Genomic DNA, 21,802 nt, shown 5'->3' on the forward strand with positions numbered 1-21,802 from the left:
TAAATTTGGGTGCTTAATTTAGAAACTAGATTCTTTGCCTTTCCTGTCTTGTTTCCTAGTTGTATTAAAGTTCCTTCCCATTAAAGTCTCATATGTTTTGTGTTGATGTGGCAGATGGCAGAACCCATTTAGAATAGGCAGGTTTGCAGGGTTTGGGCTGCCCCTCTCCCTGTCCTGTAACAAGAGGATTCACCAGAGCCAGAGCAGGGAACAGAACAGGTAGACTGACGAAATACATTGCTGAGGGGAGCAGCAGGCGTGGCAGGAGAGGTCTGTCGTGCCATGTGAGACCCTTACTGGTGGCTGGGGATGGAACCTCAGAGGCTGCAGACAGTTTTGCAGCCCACCGCTCAACTGCTGCGCCATCAGGGGAGGCCCAGGCTCTGCCCCATTTTAAATTGGGCTGTGTGCTCTTTGTTGTTGATTTGTATTAGTTCTTTATGTATTCTGCATATTAATCCCTTGTGATATATAGTTTGCAAATATCTCATCCCATTTCATTTTAGTGAGGGTTTCTTTTTCTGTGAAGTATTTTTAATTTGATAAAGTCCCATTTGTTTATATTTTGTTTCTCTTGTCGAGTTAAATGTAGTCACAAAAACATCACCAAGTCAAAGTTAAAGTGCGTATGTTTTCCTTTATATATTCTTTGGTTGCTAACCAAAAAATGATGGGGTTGCTAACCTCTTCCCCAAGCACCAGACTTTTGAGTAGATAATTGGCAACATCTGTGCCTCATAGCACCATCTAGGGATCCTTATGGCTCAGTTAAAAAATAAAGACGTGTTCCAGAGTGAAAATATCATGAACTATCAGTTTACTAGATTACCTGGTGCCTCCCTAGCCTTCACAAATAGCCCTTTATGCCTCCTCTTTATATACTCATTCAAATGGTGGCTCAGGGAGACAACTTTTTAAGAATGCCTGGCTCTGGCTGGTAGCATTACCAGAATAAATCTTCCTTTACAGAAATTCCTTATGTTTCATCTTTGGCTTTCTGAGCAATGAGCCAAACAACCTTGTTCAGGCTGATAAAATATTTGCGGGTTTGTCTGGGATCTTTTTTGTTTGGGGCTCAGAGGCCACTCTAGTGAGTGAGGAGCCACCACTTGGTCCCAGCAGCTGCCCAAGCTTCTTGGTCTCAGAGGACTGCTAATGGTTTCTGTGCTCTGGGGGCTGCCCCTGTCTATGAGACCACTCTATTGATTCCTGTAAAGGAATGTCCTAAATGCCAGCTAAGAAACCTGCTTGTCTGAATGGGTGAATGATCCGGGGGACCAAAAATCATAAGACTCATCTCTTCTGGAATGACTTGCCATTAGCACTGTTACAAATTTGTGACAGCAACTGAGCCACGTATCTTTACTGTGCAACTGAGCCACGTATCTTTACTGTGTACTCCCACGAGGGTGGGCTCTGGAAAGGCAGTTTCTGTGAGACATCTGTTCTGCCTGTGGGTTGAGTTATATTTATTCACCCTCAGTTCACTTAGTTTGAGGCTCTTCAATTAAGAGTGGGAGATGCCATTCCGGTTGGACTCCCCTAGGATGCATCCTGAAGAATTGGGACAAATGACAAATGTAGTTTTGAGCCTATAAAAAAAGTATGCAAATTATCATCAATAAATTGGGTTTATAATTTCAAATATACCCTTAAACTTATTATATGGCTACTAAGGAACTCTCTTGAATTTCCAAAACTTGTCCTTTTGCACATGGAATTCAAAAGTGTACATTTAAAGAAAAAAGTTTTTCTAGGGTTAATGAACAGCAAAATGTAAATAAGCCATCTCAATCTAGTTCTACTTCTTGACCCCCTCCTTATGTGCCATTATCACTGCTCTGTCTTTTGTGTTCTTCATGAGAAAAATCATAAGATTGTATGAGTTTCTTTCTTTTTGTCTTTCTGAGAAGTGGACTTGGTCTCTTTATGTCTGAACTGAGAAGGGGTTTTATTATCACCAGCCTGCAGGGATATTATTTAAACTTTTACTTCAAAATGTTTCTAAAGTTTTCTCACATAGCAGGAATATTTTCTGTTCATATTGACTAAAACCTAACAATATGCTTAAAAGGATTTATCTTTATAATAATCCTGCAATTATAATATTGGTCAAATTAGAAAAATAATGTTCACAGAGTGAAATTTTTCTGGCTAACATAAAGGCTTTTTCACCCTTTGTGAAATCAGTATTGCAAGTAGCCTTCCCTAAATCTAACTAGATAAAAAAGGAAGAAATGGAAAAAGAGACACTTTTAAACCTAAGCAGATTCCTTTACCATGGTTTGTTAAGGAGTAGGAATATTTCTCCTTAGATATTAAACTTAGCCACATGAGGAGATAAACTATGTTGCTTTTCAACTGTTTTCCATTTAACCCCTAGAAAATTTTTTGAAAACTAATTCTGTCTGTCTTCATGTTTTGTGTCTTATTTTATCTCCAGATGGTAATGTCATAATTCATTATATAATAGGTTTACAGATGGCACCTATAGAAATTCTAACCCAAGATGTTTTTCAAAAATCATAATCTAAGATAATTTTTGGTTAATGAGAACTAGTTCAAATGTAATGACTTGAAACATGCATGTCTTTTAAATTATAAATAATACTTTTTATCACATGTGTTTGTTCATCAGAATTCACTTATGGTATACAAGGAAAAGTAACTAACCTGGTCTCATAAAAGTTGTCTGGCTAATATAAAAAAAAAAACCAGGCCCAATATAGAGTTGTTTGTATTTGGTCCAAGTCAGAAATGTCAGCCTTGAGTCAGAATTGTCAGTCTGAAGATAAACTTGCTTGAGAGGCAAAGGTTTAAGCAAATGAGCAATAATTATTCTCAGAGATTTTTGGTAACTTGAAACTTTAGAAATAGAAAATTAATGAGTTAAGGAAAAAAAAAAATTCAGAACGGGACGGGCCCGGCGCGGGAGGGAGCGGAGCACCGCGGGCAGCGAGCGAGATGCAGCTCCGAGGCGCCCTTCTCCTCGCGCTCGCCCTGCTGGCGCTCACCTCCGCTGTGGCCAAAAAGAAAGACAAAGTGAAGAAGGGCGGCCCGGGGGCCGAGTGCGCGGAGTGGACCTGGGGACCCTGCACCCCCAGCAGCAAGGACTGCGGCGTGGGCTTCCGCGAAGGCACCTGCGGGGCCCAGACCCAGCGCGTCCGGTGCAGAGTGCCCTGCAACTGGAAGAAGGAGTTCGGAGCCGACTGCAAGTACAAGTTTGAGAGTTGGGGAGCGTGTGATGGGGGCACAGGCACCAAAGCGTGCCAAGGCACCCTGAAGAAGGCGCGGTACAATGCCCAGTGCCAGGAGACCATCCGTGTGACCAAGCCCTGCACCCCCAAAACCAAAACCAAGGCCAAAGCCAAGAAGGGGAAGGGGAAGGACTAGCCCCAGCTGGACGCCTGGAGCCCCGGCCCGGGCAAGCCCACCAGTGCCTTCTGTCTGCTCACATAGCTTTATCAATCATACCCTGCGGCTCCCCGCTCACTCCCTGCCCCTGTGCCCAGAGTTGGGGGGGGGAGCGGGGGGTTCTGGGAAGCTTGGGCCTCCCCACAAAGGGATTTGATTCCCCGGCCCCCCCTTTTGCTCTTCCCCACAATGATGCCATTACTGAGAAAGAAATAATCCGAAGTGTGTTTCTTTTTTCCCAATAAAAGCTTTTCTTTTAATATAAAAAAAAAATTCAGGCAAAATGACCTTACCAGATAAATCCTAGATTGATTGGATTGGAAATTCTATCCCTGGAAGAAATGGAAACTGTAATCTCGAAGTTCAACATGAGTAACTCCATTTTGAATCTGTTCCTTTTATTATTACTTGAGTAGTTTCAAAAAGGTCTATTTGATAAACTAAGTTTTTACTAAATTTATTTTATTTTTTTTTTAGATTTATTTATTTTTATACAACAACTGGGGTACAGGGCAGAGGCATGGGATGGGGTGAGAGGATTCACCAGAGACAGAGAGGGAAACAGAACAGGCAGACTGACTGAAATACACTGCTGAGGGGAGCAATGGGGGAGACAGGAGAGGTCTGCCCCTGCCACGTGGGAATCTCCCTGGCCAGCAGGGAATAGAACCAGCGCTGCAGAGGTTGCAGACAGCTTCACAGCGCAGCTCTCAACCTGCTGTGCCACTGGGGAAGCACAGTTTTTACTAAATTTAATAATGTAAATTAACTTTAATTTAAATTTCTCTATTTAGGTTTGCTTTTGGATCCTTACTGCAAGGGAACAAAGGATCTAGGTCTGTTAGTGAATTGTGTCTTATTTCACCTAAAGGAAAAAATTTGAAGCATGTGTTTTAGAAATCATGAAAAGGTAATGGGATAATGATTAACAGTTTTTATAGTTGCTTATAATCTAGAAATTGGAAAGTCAGGGTTATATGGATGAGAGTTCTAATTGATGTGCAAAATTAAAACTAATGAAGCTAATGAAAGGAAACAATACTATGCAAAAAAGCTGGGAGGTGTGTATATTTGAATGTATAGGAAGGGAGGTATTTTGCTGAGGGTCTGAAAAAGACCTAAATGAAGCTGGTTATTTTTGGAATAAAATTATGTAAAATACGAAGGCAAAAGAACTTACAGAAGATCTGAAAGAGAAATATTACAAACGAACTATATGTGTTCAAATTAAATAATATAAAATGATTTGTTACAAAGGTTTCTAAAAATTAAGTCTTCCATCTGCTAACAAGATAAAGATATTCTTAAACTGTGATCAACTTTTAGTCAGAAGCTGATGTTGAAAGCGGACAGTTATGCTGAGTTACTATGACTAATTTTGCATTATTGACCTTGAAGCCACTTACAAAGTGGATAACCTACTTGAATTCATACATGCTAATAGAATTACTTAGGATCAGATGGACATAGTTGACACTTTCCCTTGGGTACTAAACAAGTAATTGACTAGATGAAACTGAATTAGGAACAAATGTAAGTATTCCATATTGACAGATGGTTCATGGGATATGAGCAAATTCCTGAACAGTCAGTTCCAGTCACACAGGTCCAAATACCCTCCTTTTCCTAAAGTGTGGATTAATTGCAAGTTAAGCTTTGTTCCTCAGCACTCTAAATATCTGGTGCTCTTTCACTCTCAAGCTTGATTGACTAGAGAGAAAATTATTCCTGATAGCATTGCAGAGCCTTGTCTAGGAAACATTTTGTTCTTAAAGTCTCTTACTTTCGATAACTATTTTATAAAAATCTCTGTGTTAATCTTGTGGAAAAACTTCCCTGAAATGAAAATTCTAATTAATAAATTTTTATTTTATTTTATATAACACATCATTTTTCATTTTTGCACAATGTGCGCATTTTCATTTGGTTATATTCCCCATACAATTCCCACCCCCCCTTATTTTGACCCTAATCCCTCCTCTCCACCCCCCTACCCCTGTAGTATGTCTCTGGTTCATAGTTGTTTGTTGATTTTGATTTTTTCTTTATTTTAATTAGACTTTTTCCTGGTCCCTTACTTAGGTTTTCTAAATTCCTGCTATGAGTGAGACCATCCAGTATTTTTCTTTTTCTTTCTAGCTTATTTTGCTGAGCATGATCCCTTCTGGCTCCATCCATGTTGCTGCAAATTGCATGAGTTTATCTTTTTTGATTGCTGAGTAATATACCATTGTGTATATATATACCACATCTTCTTGATCCAGTCATCTATTTTTGGGCATTTGGGTTGTTTCCATAGCTTAGCTATTACAAATAGAGCTGCTATAAACATAGGGGTGCAGGTGCCCTTTGGAATTAATGTTTCTGTGTCCTTTGGGTAAATACCTAGGAGTGGAATAGCTGGATCCTATGTAAGCTCTATCTTAAGTAGGTTGAGGAATCTCCACACAGCTTTCCATTGTGGTTGGACCATTTTGCATTCCCACCAGGAGTGCAGGAGAGTTCTTTTTTTCTCCACAACCTTGCCAACATTTGTTGTTGCTAGTTTTTTTAATATGTGCCATTCTCACTGGTGTAAGATGGTCTCTCATTGTAGTTTTGATTTGATTTCCCTGATTACAAGTGATGTTGTACATTTTTCATATGCCTGTTGGCCATTTGCATTTCCTCTTTGGAGAAGTTTCTTTTAAGCTCTTCTGTCCATTTTTTGACTGAATTATTTACTTTGTTTTTGTTGAGTCTCATCAGCTCTTTGTAGATTTTTGCAATCAGTCCTTTGTCATTGGTGTTGTGTGCAAATTTTTTTCCTCCCAATCAATGGGGTTTCTTTTTGTCTTGGATGATGTCTCTTTTGCTGTGCAGAAGCTCTTTAATTTGATGTAGTCCCATATGTTTATCTTTGCCTTCACTATCACTGCTTTGGGTGATGTGTCTGTAAAGATATTTTTGGGGTGCATGTCATGTAATGTTACACCTATATTCCCTTCTATATAATTTATGGTTTCAAGTCTTATGTGTAGTTCTTTAATCCATTTTGAGTTGGTTATTTTGCATGGAGTGAAGTAGTAATCAAGCTTCATCCTTTTGCATGTAGCAACCCAGTTTTCCCCGCACCATTTATTGAACAAACTTTCTTGGCTCCATTGCATATTCTTTGCTCCTTTGTTAAATTGCCGCAGACCAGCACAGCGATGGACGATGAGGCCATTTCAGGGTTGAGAGATTGCGCGGGGTGGTCAGGGATTCGGCTAATGACAAACAGACACACTTCAAGAGAGTGAAAGTCTGAGTGTAATTTTATTTAAGTTAGTGGCCAGTATATATATGTTTTTCTAAAGGCATAGGATCGGTTATCAGTGAACTAAACCAGTTGGCTCATAGGTTTACTTATCAATGACAAGGCAGTGATTTATGTCCAGAGTTACATTTGGATCTAGGCACATTCCTAAGCAGTCAGACCATTAGTTTTGTCTTTTGTTTTATATAATTACATTTTCTCTTAGCTAACCACTAAATTCATTAATTATTATTAATTATAACAGGTGCACTTATTTTTATGTAATAACACTTTTTCATTAAGGATCAAAGCTAAGGAATTTTAACATATAACAGAGCAATTATTGAACTAACAATTTTGTTGTTACACAAGGTTTAGTGGTGTTTCATTTGAGTCATACTTGTTACTAGATTTCATATCTTTCTTTAATTTAGCAATCAATGACCTTTATAGAAGAGAAGGAAGAAGTTTTAGAAAGAGAGTGAAGAGATAAAGTTTGTAGGTTTGAGGAGACGAGATAAGGTTCCTTTTGGTCAGCATTCTTGTGGTGGCTCCTTGTGGTCGTTATCTTTCAACAGGCTTCTGTCTTATCTATGTCTTCGGGGGGTTTGCTGTTCTCCCCCTGCTTCAGGGAGTTTTGCTGTTCTCCCCTTGCGTGCTGGTTCCTTGCCCAGCTGGACCTAGGGACTGTGGCGAAAGCCATTAGCCCTAAAGGTCACTGCAGGGGGAGGTGCAGCACAAATAATAGTTGACTATAAATGTGTGGGTTTATTTCTGGATTTTCTATTTGATTCCATTGGTCCATGTGTCTGTTCTTATTCCAATACCATGCAGTTTTGATTATTATGGCTTTGTAATATAGTTTGAAATCTGGGAGTGTGATGCATCCATTCCCTTCTTTTTTTCCAGGAGAGCTTTGGCTATTCAGGGTTTTTGGTGATTACATATGAATTTCATTAATATTTGCTCTATTTCTTTGAAGAATGTCATTGAAATTTTTATTGGAATAGAATTGAATCTGTAAATTGCTTTTGGTTGGATGGCCATTTTAATAATGTTAATTCTTCCAATCCATGAGCAGGGGCTGTCTTTCCATTTCTTTGTGTCTTCTTCTATTTCTTTTAACAGTGTTTTATAGTTTTCTTTGTATAGGTCCTTTACCTCTTTTGTTAGGTTTATTTCCAAGTATTTGATTTTTTTTGTTTCATTCATAAAAGGGATGGGTTTTTTTATTAATTCTTCAGATTTATTTTTTGTATATAGGAAGGCTACTGATTTTTTTAAAGATTTATTTATTTATGCATACAAGAGCTGGGGTACAGGCCAGAGGTGTAGGGGGTGAGAAGGTGTAGGGGGTGAGAGGTATAGGGGGTGAGAAGATTCACCAAGACAGGTGGGGAACAGAACAGGCAGACTGACCAAAATACACTGCTGAGGGGAGCAGCAGGCAAGATAGGAGAGGTCTGCCATGCCATGTGGGTTGCTCCCTGGCTGCCCAGGGATTGAACACGTGTTGTGGAGGCTGCGGATTGCTTCATAGTGCAGTGCTTAACCCCTTGTGCCACCAGGGATTCCCAAGGCTACTGGTTTTTTTTTTTTTTTTTTTGGTGTTAATTTTGTATCCTGCCACTATCCTAAATGATTGATTAGTTTAATTAGTTTTTCTGTGGAGATTTTGCAGTTCTCTATGTATACTATCTGCAAATAGTGATAGTTTGACTTATTCCTTCCCAATTTGGATTTGTATGTCTTCCTCCTCTTTTATTGCTCTGGCTAGGACTTCCAGTATTATATTGCAAAGCAGTGGTGAAAGTGGACATCTTTGTCTTGTTCCAGATCTTAATGGAAATGCTTTTAACTTTTTACCATTGAGAATGATATTGGCTATGGGCTTGTCATACATGGCCTTTATAATGTTGAAGTATGTTCCTTGTATCCTGAGAATTACAAGGGTCTTTACATAAATGGATGTTGTACTTTGTGGAAAGCTTTGTCAGCATCTATTGATATTATCACATGGTTTTTATATTTCTTTTTGTTGATGTATTGGATTACATTGATTGATTTTCAGATGTTGAACCCTCCTTGTGTCCCTGGAATAAATCCCACTTGGTCATGGTGAATTATCTTGTGGATACATTGTTGGATGATGATGCTAAAATTTTATATAGGATTTTTGCTTCAGTGTTCATTAGAGAGATTGGCCTGTAGTTTTCTTTTTTTGTGTTGTCATTGTTTGGTTTTGGTGTTAGTGTAATTTTGGCTTCATAGAACGTGTTTGGTATTATCCCTTTCTTCTCAATTTTTTGAAAGAGTTTGTGAAGGATGGGCACTAATTCGTTTCTGAATGTTTGGTAGAATTCATTTGTAAATCCATCTGGTCCTTGGATTTTGTTTTTGGGGAGGGTTTTGATTACCATTTCAATTTCACTCCTTGTAATTGGTCTGTTTAGGTGTTCTATTTCTTCTTTATCTAGCTTTGGGTGATTGTAGAATTGTATGAATTTGTCCATCTTGTTTAGATTGTTGAGGTTGTTTGCATGTAACTCTTCCTAGTAGTTTTGATTATCCTTTTTGCTGCAGGGGAACTTGATGCTCCAGCCAGATAAGACACTGGCAAGCAGCTAAGAAAAAGGGCCTCACACCGTAGCTAAAGGGCCTCATACCATGGGGTCGATGCTAAAACGCCTCACACCGTGGGGCTGAAGATTCCTTGTGCCTCACACCATGGGGCTGAAGATTCCTTGTGCCTCACACCATGGGGCTGAAGATTTATCATCCCTTCGTTTTTTATTCTTGGTCATAAAGAGAGAAAAATTTCTCAAAAAGTGCATTAGGCAATAAATTATATGTATCAGTATACTGCAAGTAATGGCATGGAAAATTATCTGTTTAGAAATTAGTTATTAAACAATTTGGCCCACTTGACAATGGGAGACGATTTATTGTACATGCCTGACAAGCAATCCAGCACAACTATTTTAGTAAGTCTTTTTTTTTTTTTTTGCTTTTTTATAAGTCCCCCCCCCTTTTTTTTTAGAAGTTTCTTAGAAAAGTTTTTAATGTAGTTAACTGTGTTAAAAAGTTTCTAGGTAAAAAATGTTCTGATAGCTGAAAAGCAACTGATCTCTGGCTGAAGGCCATATCAATAAAAGAGTCTTTTGATGCTTAGACTTTAGCTGATAGGGATGTACTGGCGGCTATCAACTGTCTTAGGTAATTGTCTAGCTGAAATAATAAGTTTTAGTGTTAGGTTTAGTTTTTTTAATCTATTAACCTTAAAGGCTACCGTCTAGCTGAGACCCGTAGGAGCCAGTAGTCCATGGGAATAAAATACACTAATTGTTTCTGCTTTGCACATGATGATGTAATTTTTCTGATTACTAAAAATGAATAAATAAAGACCTGCTGAGTCTCTCAGCAGAAGAATATACTTGCACCCCATCCAGTATCAGTGTCTCCTTAATCCCCTTCCCTTTAGCCCCTAACATGTCGCCTAGGCCATCTCATCCTTTCAGGAACCCCTGACACGACATTTTGCCCAAGGCTGGTGCCCAGCACCTTTTGATTTCTACAGTATCTGTTGTGATTTCTCCTCTTTCATTTGTGATCCTATTTCTTTGTGCTTTCTCTCTTTTTTCCTTTGTGAGCCTGGCTAGGGGTTTGTCTATTTTATTTATTTTTTTCAAAGAACCAACTTTTGGTTACATTGATCTTTTGGATTGTTTTTTAGTTTTGATTTCATTTATTTCTGCTTTGATTTTTTTTATTACTTCTGTTCTACTGGTTTTAGGGTTTTTTTCATCATTCTTTTTCTAGTTCTTTGAGCTTTGAGATCAGGTTTTTTTCTTTGAGTTCTTTCTTGTTTCTTGATGTGAGCCTGCATTGCTATATATTTTCCTCTTATTACTGCTTTTGCTGTATCACATACATTTAGGAAATTGGTGTCCCCATTGTCATTCAACTCAAATGTATTTTTAATTTCTTCTTTGATCTTCTCATTAGTCCAGTAGTCTTCCAATAGTGTGGGTTTCAATCTCCATGAGGTAGGTGAGTTCCTTGCCTTCTTTTTTATGGTTAATTTCTAGTTTGATGCCTTCATGGTCAGAGAAGATGGTTGGTATGATTTCAATCTTGGTTGTATCTGCTGATGTTTGTCTTGTGTCCCAGCATGTGATCGATCCTGGAGAATGATTTGTGTGTGCTTGAGAAAAATATGTACTCAGATTTTTGGGGGGTTAATGTCCTATAGATGTCTGTTAAGCCCATGAGCTCTGGATCCTTATTTAGAACTTCAGTGTCCTTACTTATTTTTTGTCTCATTGATCTATCCATTGTTGATAGTGGTATGTTGAAATCTCCTACTACATATGTGTTTAGTGTCTGTTTTCAGAGATGATACTAGTTGTCTGATATATTTTGGTGCTTCTTCATTTGGTGAGTATATGTTAGTGTGTGTTATTTCATCTTGAAGTACTGTCCCTCTGATCATAACATAGTGACTGTGGGGGGTCTCTTTTTGCCTTTTTGAGTCTGAAATCTGTTTATTGGATATAAATATAGGTGTTCCTGCCTTCTTTTTTGGTCCATTTGCTTGTAGGATTGTTTTCCATACTTTTACTTTCAGTCTATTTTTATCTTTTGTAGCTAAATGTGTTTCCTGGAGACAGCAAAAAGGTTGGGTTTTGTTTCTTAATCCAGCCTGCAACTCTGTGTCTTTTTATTGAAGAGTTTAGTCTGTTTACATTTAGAGTAATATTGATATGTTAGCATCTATATTTGCCATTTTGTTTGTCTTTTCTGTTTTTTCTAAATATTTTTTTTGTTCTTGTTTTGTTATTATTCATCCCTCTGTTTGTTCTGGCTTTAGGATTCCTTGTAGTATTTTTTTGGAGTGGGGGTTTAGTTGTAATGAAATTCTGGAATTTCTGTTTGTCTGGGAGGTACTTATTCTTTCTTCATAGAGGAAGGAAAGCTTTGTGGGATAGAGTATTCTTGGTTGGCATTTGTTGTCTTGGAATATGTTGACTATGTCCCTCCACTCTCTCTTTGCCTGTAGTGTTTCTTTGTAGAAGTCTGATGTCAGCCTTACTGGTTTTCCTTTGTATGTTATATGTTTTTTCCCTATTGTCAGCTTCATTTTTTTTACTTGTCTTGGATTCTTGGGAACTTTACTATAATGTGTCTTGCTATATTTTCCCTTCCATTATGGAAGTTTGGTGTTCTTGCTTCTTGTATGTCTCTTTTCAGCTCATTCTTCATGTTTGGGAAGTTCTCTTCAGTTATTTCCTTGAATATTTTCTCTGTTTCTATGTCTCTCTCTTCTCCTTCTGGGATTCCTATAACTCTTATATTTCCTTTCCTCATGGAATCTGATAGTTCCCAAAGTCTTTCTTCTTTCTTTTTCCTTGGTACTTCTCTTTCCTTTTCTATATTGGTTCTTTTTATTTTTGTGTATTTGAGAGTACTTATTCATTCTTCCATTTCATCCATTCTGCTTTCACTGCTTTTCCCAGAGTTCTTTAGCTTCTCCATTAATCTTCTGATCTCCTGCATTTCTTTTACTTCCCTCCTTAGGGACTCAATTTCCATCTTGTGATTGTTGATTATCTTTCCCTTATCATTGTTTTCCTTTATGAGTTCTTTCAGTTTTTTAATCGTGGCAATTTTAAATTCTCTATCTGGAAGGCTCAGAAGTTCTTCCAACTCATTGTTGTTGCATTCTGGTGGTGATTTTCTTTTTGTGGTGTGTCTTTTCCTTGAGGACTTGCTTAATTGCTTGCAGTTTTTCTTCTCCCTGCTGCTTGTTTTCTAATTTGTCCTATGCATAGGGACACTGTGTAGCTGGTACTGCTGGCTTCTATTCAGTCTGATTTGGGTTGTCAGAAACTGGTGGTCCAATCCAGTCAAAACTTGTTATGCCAGAATTCCAGTAGGGCAGTGGTACTATAAATATGTTAGTGGTCACTCTCACAGAGAATCTCCACCTTCTTTATTTGTGAGTTCTGGAGGGACACAAAAGGTCCCTGATCTAAAATGACGAGTTGGGAGGGCACTTCCTTGCGCCCACAGTCTGCCCCAGCAGTGACTGGATCCCCGTCTGGGTTCTGATTGGTGGCCAGATAGTGTTTGGCTTGTGGGGGCTTTTCAGCTCACCTCTGGCTATGGGGACAGCACTTTCCCAGCTCCATGAAGTTTAGGTGTGTTTAAAATAAAGTTTTTGATTAATTAAAAGGAAAAATGAGAACTCTCAAAGGATTCCTAAGACATCCCATAAACTTGCTCTCTTTATGGAAAAATATATTAAACAAATTGGGTCATTTGGGTACATTGAAACATATTGGGAGCATTTTTACATAAGGAAAAATCTTTATATCAAATGTTAATACTGATATGACTGTTCTATAATTATATGAAACTTAATATGTATAATTTTTATAATATTATTTGTAAATTATGATTATTTTATTTTCTGTCTATGTTTATCTTTTATAGTTAAATGTGTTTCCTGGAGACAGCAGAAGGTTGTTTTTTAATTCAGTCTGCGACTGTGTCTTTTCATTGAAGAGTTTAGTCCATTTGCATTTAGAGTTAATATTGATACACTGGCATCTGTATTTGGCATTTTGTCTGTTGTTTGTGACTCTAGTCCCTACCTTATTATGTTTTTCCTATTTATTCTCTTGTTTGTTTTGGCTTTAAGGCTTCTTGTAATATTTTTTTGGAGTCGGGTTTAGTAGTAATATATTTCTGTAGATTCTGTTTTTCTGAGACAGTCATTTTTCCTTCATAGAGGAAGGAGAGCTTTGAGTGTTAAGTATTTTTGGTTGACATTTGTTAACTTGGAGTTTATTAAATATGTCGCTCCATTCTCTTCTTGCCCATAATGATTCTTTGGAGAAGTCTGATGACAGCCTGATTGGTTTTCCTTTATAGTTTTTCTGTTTGAAGTCAGAAAGTGTGATGTCTCCATTTTTCTTCTTTTCTCTCAAGATTATTGTAGCTTTTCAGGGCCTTTCATGGTTTCATCTAAGTTTGATATTCATTTGCTTCTATTCCAAGAGTTCCTTCTATTCCAAGAGTTTCAAGGGCCTTGATCATGAAATGGAAGTTGTACTTCATCAGATACTTACTCAGCATATATTGATATGATTATATGATTTTTTCTTTTTCTTTTTGTTCATGTGTTGAATTATATAAATTGATTTTTGGATGTTGAATCATCCTTGTGTCCCTGGGGTAAATTCCACTCAGTCATGGTATATAATGCTTTTGATGCATTGCTGGATACAGTTTGCTAATGTTTTATTGACGATTTTTCTTTTTTATGTTGTCTTTCTTTAGTTTGAGTACTACTGTAATGTTGGCTTTATAAAATATATTTAATAGTGTTCCTTTCTTTCCAATTTTTTGGGTTTTTTTTAAAGATTTATTATATATATATAAGAGCCAGGGTACAGTCCAGATGTGCAGGAGGGTGAGAGGATTCACCAGAGACAGAGCAGAGAACAGAACAGGCAGACTGACAAAATACACTGCTGAGGGGAGCAGCGGGCAAGACAGGAGAGGTCTGCTAGCCATATGGGTGGCTCTGAGGCTGGTGGGGATCAAACCAGCACTGCAGAGATTGTGGATAGCTTCAGAGCACTGTGCTCAACCGCCTGCACCATCAGGGAGGCCCCAATTTTTTTAGTTTTTGTAGGATAGGCACAATCTTTAACATTTGGTAGAATTCATTTTTGAAACCACGTGGTCCTGGGCTTTTATTTTTGGAAAGGATTTTGGTTACTGTTTCAATTTCACTGCTTGTAATTGGTTTGTTTTAGTTTTCTATTTCTTTGTTCAACTTTGAATGATTGTATAGTTCTATGAATTTGTCCATCTCATCTAGATTGTTGAACTTGTTTGCATATAAATGTTTATAATGATCTCCAATTATCCTCTGGATTTCTACTGTGTCTGTTGTAATTTCTTCTCCTTAATTATGATCCTACTTATTTTTGTTGTTCTTTTTCTAGTTCTTCAAGATCGGAGGAAAAATTTGGGTTATTTCTTCCTACTCTGTATGGACCTGTATTGTTACATACTTTCCTCTTAAGACCATTTTTGCTGAGTCCCATATATCCTGAAAAGTTGTGTCTTTATTGCCCTTTGTCTCAAGGTATTTTTGATTTCTTATTTGATTTCCCTATAAACCTCTGTTCTTTTAGTAGTATGTTGTTCAGTCTCCATGTTATAGGGAGGCTCCTTGCTTTCCTTTTATAGTTAATTTCTAGTTTGATGGCTTTATGGTCAGTGAAGATATGTGATGTTTTCAATCTTCATGTATTTGTTGATGTTTGTCTTGTAACCTCATATGTGGTTGATCCTGGAGGATGATCTATGTGCACTTGAGAAAATTATGTATTTGGTTTGAAGGGGGGGGGGCGGTGCACTGTCCTACAGATGACTATTTGGTCCATGGGGTCCAGATCTTGATTTAGGGCTATTTTGTCCTTGTTTAATTTCTGTCTTGTTGAGCTGTATTTGAAGAAAGTGGGGTGTTGGTGGATAGTGGATCAACATGGTGGCAAGGAAATGCTGCGGGTAAGATCTCCCATTAAAAAAAAGTTAATAGGACACAATCAATAAATCTGAAGAAGAAGAAATCAAAAAAACCATCCCTTTTATTATTGAAACAAAAAAAAAATCAAATACTTGGGAATAAATCTAACAAAAGAGGTAAAGGACCTATACAAAGAAAACTATAAAACACTGTTAAAAGAAATAGAAGAAGACACAAAGAAATGGAAAGACATCCCCTGCTCATGGATTGGAAGAATAAACATTATTAAAATGGCCATCCTACCAAAAGCAATATAGAGATTCAATGCTATTCCAATAAAAATTTCAATGTCATTCTTCAAAGAAATAGAACAATTATTGATGAAATTCATATGGAATCACCAATAAACCCGAATAGCCAAAGATCTTCTGGAAAAAAAAAAAAAAAAAGAAGGGAATGGAGGCATCACACTCCCAGACTTCAAACTCTACTACAAAGCCATAATCATCAAAACTGCATGGTATTGGAACAAGAACAGACACGCAGACCAATGGAATCGAATAGAAAATCCAAAAATAAACCCACAGATTTATAGTCAACTAATCTTTGACAAAGGAGCAAAGAATATGCATTGGAGCAAAGAAAGTTTGTTCAATAAATGGTGCTAGGAAAACTGGGTCACTACATGCAAAAGAATGAAGCTTGACTACTACCTAACACCATGCACAAAAACCAACTCAAAATGGATTAACGAACTAGACATAAGACATGAAGCCATAAAATGCATAGAAGGAAATATAGATGAAACACTACATGATATGCGCATCAAAGACATCTTTACAGACACATCACCCAAAGCAGTGATAGTGAAGGCAAAGATAAACATATGGGGCTACATCAAATTAAAGAGCTTCTGCACAGCAAAAGAAACAATAACCAAAACAAAGAGAAACCCCACCGACTGGGAGAAAATTTTTGCACACAACACTAATGACAAAGGACTGATCACAAAAATCTACAAAGAGCTGATGAGACTCAACAAAAACAAAGAAAATAATCCAGTCAAAAAATGGGCAGAAGAGCTAAAAAGAAACTTCTCTGAAGAGGAAATGCAAATGGCCAACAGGCATATGAAAAAATGTTCAACATTACTTGTAATCAGGGAAATGCAAATCAAAACTACATTGAGATACCATCTTACACCAGTGAGAATGGCACATATTAAAAAAACTAGCAACAACAAATGTTGGCAAGGTTGTGGAGAAAAAGAAACTCTCCTGCACTGTTGGTGGGAGTGCAAACTGGTCTAACCACTATGGAGAGCTGTGTGGGGATTTCCTTTTTTTTTTTTAAGATTTATTTATTTATTTATACAAGCACTGGGTACAGTCAGAAGAGCTGGAGGGTGAGAGAATTCACCAGAGCCAGAGCAGGGAGCAGAGCAGGCAGAAGGACTGAAGTACACTGCTGAGGGGAGCTGCAGGCAGCAGGACAGGTCTGCGCACCATGTGGGACCCTCCTCTGGTGGCCAGGGAGCAGCCGGGGATCGAACCCAGCACTGCAGAGGCTGCAGGCAGCTTCGCAACCCAGCGCTCAACCACTGGGCCACCAGGAAGGTCCTGTGTGGAGATTTCTTGACCTACTAAACATAGAGCTTCCATATGATCCAGCAATTCCACTCCTAGGTATTTACCCAAAGGACACAGAAACATCAATTCCAAAGAGTACCTGCACCCCTATGTTTATAGCCACACTATTTACAATAGCTAAGCTTTGGAAACAACCCAAATGCCCAAAAATAGATGACTGGATCAAGAAGATGTGGTACATATACACCACGGAATATTACTCAGCATTCAAAAAAGATAAACACATGCAGTTTGCAGCAACATGGATGGAGCTGGAAGGGATCATGCTCAGCAAAATAAGCCAGAAAGAAAAAGAAAAATACCGGATGGTCTCACTCATAGCAGGAATCTAGAAAACTTAAATAAGAGACCAGGAAAAAGAATAACTATGAGAAAGAAAATATCAAAATCAACAAACAACTATGAATTAGTGACACTCTATGGGGGTGTGGAGGGCGGGGAAAGGAGGGGTTGGGGTCAAAATAAGGGGGTTGTAATTGTATGGGGAATATAAAAATAAAATTTAAATTAAAAAAAATAAAGAGGTGTGATCCTATACCTCTGAAGCATATACAATTCTGTAAACCAATATTGCCACAATAAAATAAAATAAAACTACATGCCAAAACAAAACAAAAGAAAAAAAAAAGAAAGTGGGGTGTTGACATCTCCTACCACATATATTTTCTCTTCAAAGCTGATGGTAATTGTCTAATGTATTTTGGTGTTCCTTCATTTGGTGAATATATATGGATGAGTGTTATGTGTTTCTGGTGTGTTGTCCCCTTGATCATTCAATAGTGTCCTTTGGTGTCTTTTGTCACTGTTTTTACTTTGAAGTCTATTTTATCTGATATAAGTATGGCTGTACCTGTCTTCTTTTGTGGTCCATTTGCTTGTAGAAATGTTTTCAAACCCTTTAAATCTTTGTTTATCTTTAGCAGTTAAGTGTGTTTCCTGGAGGTAGTGGAAGTTTGGATTTTGTTTTTTAAACCAGCATGCTCTGTCTTTTCATTGGTGAGCTTGGTCCATTAACATTTAGGGTGATTATTGATACACAGAAGTCTGTTAGTGCCATTTTAATGATTGTTTTGTGATTCTATGCAGTACCTTTTTCAGCCCTTCCTGTTCATTCTTCTGTTGGTTTAGGTTTTAAATCTCTTGTAGTATTTCTTGGAGTGAGGCTATAATAGTAGTGGATTTCTGAAGATTTTGTTTGTCCAAGAAGGTTTTTATTTTTTTCTCATAAAGGAAGGAGAGCATTAAAGGATAAAGTGTTCTTGTCTTGTAGTTTTTTTTAAATACGTTGTTCCATTCTCTTCTTGTCCATAGTGTTTCTTCAGATAAGTCTGAAGTCAGCCTACTTCTTTATAAGTTATCTGTTTCTTTCTCCTCATCAACTTCATTATTTTTTCTTTGTCTTGGACTCTTGGAAACTTTATTACCATGTGTGTTGCTGTAGTTTTCCTTTCGTCATGGTAGTTTGGTGTTCTTCTGGCTTTCTGTATGTCTACTTCAATCTCCTTCTTCAAGTTTGGGTAGTTCTCTTCAATTATTTCTGTGAATACTTTCTCAGTTCCTTTGCTTCTCTCTTCTCCTAGGATCCCTATGATTCATATTTCTTTTCCTCATGGTGTCAGAGAATTTTCAAAGTGTTTCTTCATTCTTTTCCCCTTATATATGTCATCCCTTTACTTTTTTGGCTTTCTTTGTATCTGTATCTTCAAGAGTATGATTCATTTTTCTATTTCATCTATTCTATTTTCATGGCTTTTCCCATTTTTTTTACCTCCTCCATTGATCTCTTAACATCATGCAATTCCTTCATTTTTCTCATTTAAAGTTTCATTCTCTATATTCTGTTTGTTGTTTATTTTTCTCATGGCTTTCTTTTCTTTTTCTGTATCTTCCCTTATAACTCTGATCTGGTTTTTCAATTCCTTGCCTTTTTAAATTATGGTTATTTTGAATTCTTCATATCTCAAGCATAAAATTTTTTTCATGTCGTTATTTTTGAGCTCTCAAGACTTGTTTTCTTTCTGTCGTGTATTGTTCTCAGTTCACTGAGAGGGCTATCAGCCCTTCCTCTAACAGTCTCCCAAGCTCTCCCTGGCCTGGAGAGGAGAGAGCATAATTTTTTGAAAGAATGGCCTGTTTAACAATTTAACACGAGAGACCCAGGTGACAGGGGACTGGACTGGGCAGTGTAGAGAGCCACAAGCTTATCCACGGCATGATCTCTGGACTCTCAGAGTGTCTCTGACTGCTCTAGGGACCCTGAGAAGACACTTAACCTTTACCTATGTCCCATAAGACCTTAGGTCTGCACTTGCAAGGAGACTGCAGGAGGCCACAGCATTCTTTGTCTCCTTAATGGCTTGCTCAAGGACACTATGCAGAATATCATGCATAGATATTTTGGAATGAGACTTATGGACCTTGGGGATCCCAGAAGCTTAGGGCATACCCACCACTTTCCCTCCCATCTACATATCACATCTGTCCTAAGTTCATTAAGAAGTTGCAGGCAATGGAAACTGCTTAGCCTCAGTGGGGAAAGCATAGCCATGGTATATACATAGACTTTGGCACAAGTGTTCTAGACTGTGGGCTTTCCAGAGGCTGGGACATGTCTACAGCTCCACCTTCCATCACAATGATCGCTGGCCAGTGTTAACAAAGAAAGTGTAAGCACAGGTGCCTTCTAGTTCTATTGCAGAGGAAAGCACAGCACTGTATGATTATTTATGCATAGATTTCTGGGCAGGGACTCTAGACTATAGGCTTCCCAGAGACTGGGAGCATGCCCATTATATCTTCTCCCATCAGCACACAACCTCTGGTCTGTGTTCTACCTAAATCAAAGAGAAACTTCCACAAAAATAAAAATGAACATGGAATTAAATAGAACCAGAAAACTAAAGACAAAAATGGCAATAACAAATTATCATATATAAATAATCATCCAAAATATAAATGGAGTGAATTCATCAATCAAAAGACATAGAGTGGACAATTGCATCAAAACACAAGACTCAACTTTTTGTTGTTTCTAGGAGACTCATCTAAATTCCAAAGATAAACATAAATTTAAAATAAAAGATTGTGAAGCAATCCTACAGGTAAATGGGTCCAGAAAAAAGACAGGAAAAGCCATGTTATAGCAGATAAAATAGAATTCCAGCTACAAAGGGTAACAAGAAACAGAAAAGACACTATATAACGATTAAAGGATTAATATGTCAGAAAGACAAAGACTAATCAATATGTCTATGCCAAACAAAGGAGCTTCAAAATATGTAAGGCAACCGTTATCAAATCTGAAAAAAGACATTTAAAGTAACACAATAAATTGTATAGAGTATCAAAAACATACTTTCACCAAAGAACAGATCAACCAACAGAAAATAAACAAGGAAACAAGAGCCTTAAATAAGGAATAAAACTACATAGGCTTAATGGGCATTTTTAGGATACTGCACTCCCAAAAGCTGAATACCAAGTGCACATGGAATATTCTCCAGGCTAGAGTACATGCCAGATCACTACAAAAATCAATAAATTCACGAATATTGAAATCATACTGTTATAGAGCAACCCCGATATTGAACGGGTTCCTGCCTGTGGGTCCTCACCCGTGCGCTTAAAAGGGACTTATGAATACTCCACTACAGGCACACACACAAAAGGTTAATAAAAGGTTTATTTACAAGGGAAAAGGAAATAAGGAAAATGTACAACTCAGGGAGAAAATAGGGAAATAAAGTCTTTAATGCGTCCTACCCGATCCGAAGACCTGGAAACCCAAAGTCACTCTCAGAGCTGGCCGGACGGCAGAGAGCCAAAATGGGGATCCCCCCAAAGCCCACGTGTCTGTCTTTTTATATCCACCTGGCTGCTTAACCCCACCCTCAGGTCCCAGCCACCTTCCCTTTTGTGGTGATGGGATTTGGAGTTCCCAGTGTCTTTGGCTTTGGCCTGGGGTGGGGGTGGAGTCCACAAAGCCTGTATGAAATTAGCTTTGGGACATCCTTTTCCCCCCTAACAATACCAAGTATCTTCTCTGATAATGATGGCAGCAAGATAAAAATCAATCACAAGAAGAAAAATTGCTACTGTATGGAAATTAAACAACACACCTCTGAATTAGTAATATATAAGAGAGGAAATCAATGAAGATATTTTAAAATACCTGGAGGTGAATGAAAATGAAGACACAAATTATCAGAACTTAGGAGACATGGCAAAAGTGGTAAAAGAGTAAAGCATATGACAATAAGGCCCACATCAAGAAACAAGAAAGAGCCAAAATAAACCATCTTACCTCTCACCACAAGATGTGATAAAAAAAGAACAATGAAATCAATATCCAGAAGAAGAAAGGAAATAATAAAATTCAGATAACAAATAAATGGAATAAAAATCAGAAAGACAATCCAAAGGATCAATTAAATCAAAAATTGGTTTATTTTTTCAATTAACAAAACAGATAAACCTCTAGCTAAACTCACCGAGAAAAAAAGGGAAAAAATCTAATAAAATTGAATCAGAAATTAGAGTAGAAATTATACTAGAGAAATACAAAGGATCATAAGAGAGAACTGTGAACATTTATATGCCAACCTATTGGATAACCAAGAGGAAATGCAGAAAACCTTAAAAATTTACAACCTTCCAATACTGAATCAGGAAGAAATACAAAAACTGAACAGATCAGTCACAAACAAGGAAATTGAAACAGCAATCAAAAGTTGCCATGAAACAAAGGTCTGGGCTCAGAGAGTTTCATAAGTGAGTTATACCAAATCTTCAGAGACGGACTAATACCTTCTCAAACTCTTCCAAAAACAAAGAGGGAAAGTTTCCAAACACAGTTTATGTGGCAAACATCATTCTGATATAAAATAAGACATCAGTGTAACAAAATAATAACAGTAC

At 37.6% G+C, this 21,802-nt stretch overlaps 1 protein-coding gene across 2 annotated transcripts; it reads left to right on the top strand.

The window, feature by feature from the left end:
• Positions 1-2,690: 2,690 nt before the first annotated feature.
• On the top strand, positions 2,691-3,393 carry LOC311177900 (midkine-like; the record flags this gene model as incomplete). Of its 2 annotated transcripts, XM_084244145.1 has the most annotated exons (2): positions 2,691-3,042; positions 3,205-3,393. In XM_084244145.1, exons 1-2 carry the CDS (start codon positions 2,965-2,967, stop codon positions 3,391-3,393), a joined length of 267 nt encoding a protein of 88 aa, XP_084100271.1. In that variant the 5' UTR covers positions 2,691-2,964. The 2 variants fall into 2 exon arrangements, with proteins under 2 accessions (XP_084100271.1, XP_084100270.1); XM_084244144.1 differs by having other exon boundaries at positions 2,691-3,393.
• Positions 3,394-21,802: the final 18,409 nt, after the last annotated feature.

Source organism: Talpa europaea, assembly GCF_964194135.1.
Source record: "Talpa europaea genome assembly, chromosome: 9".
NCBI classification, from domain to species: Eukaryota; Metazoa; Chordata; class Mammalia; order Eulipotyphla; family Talpidae; genus Talpa; species Talpa europaea.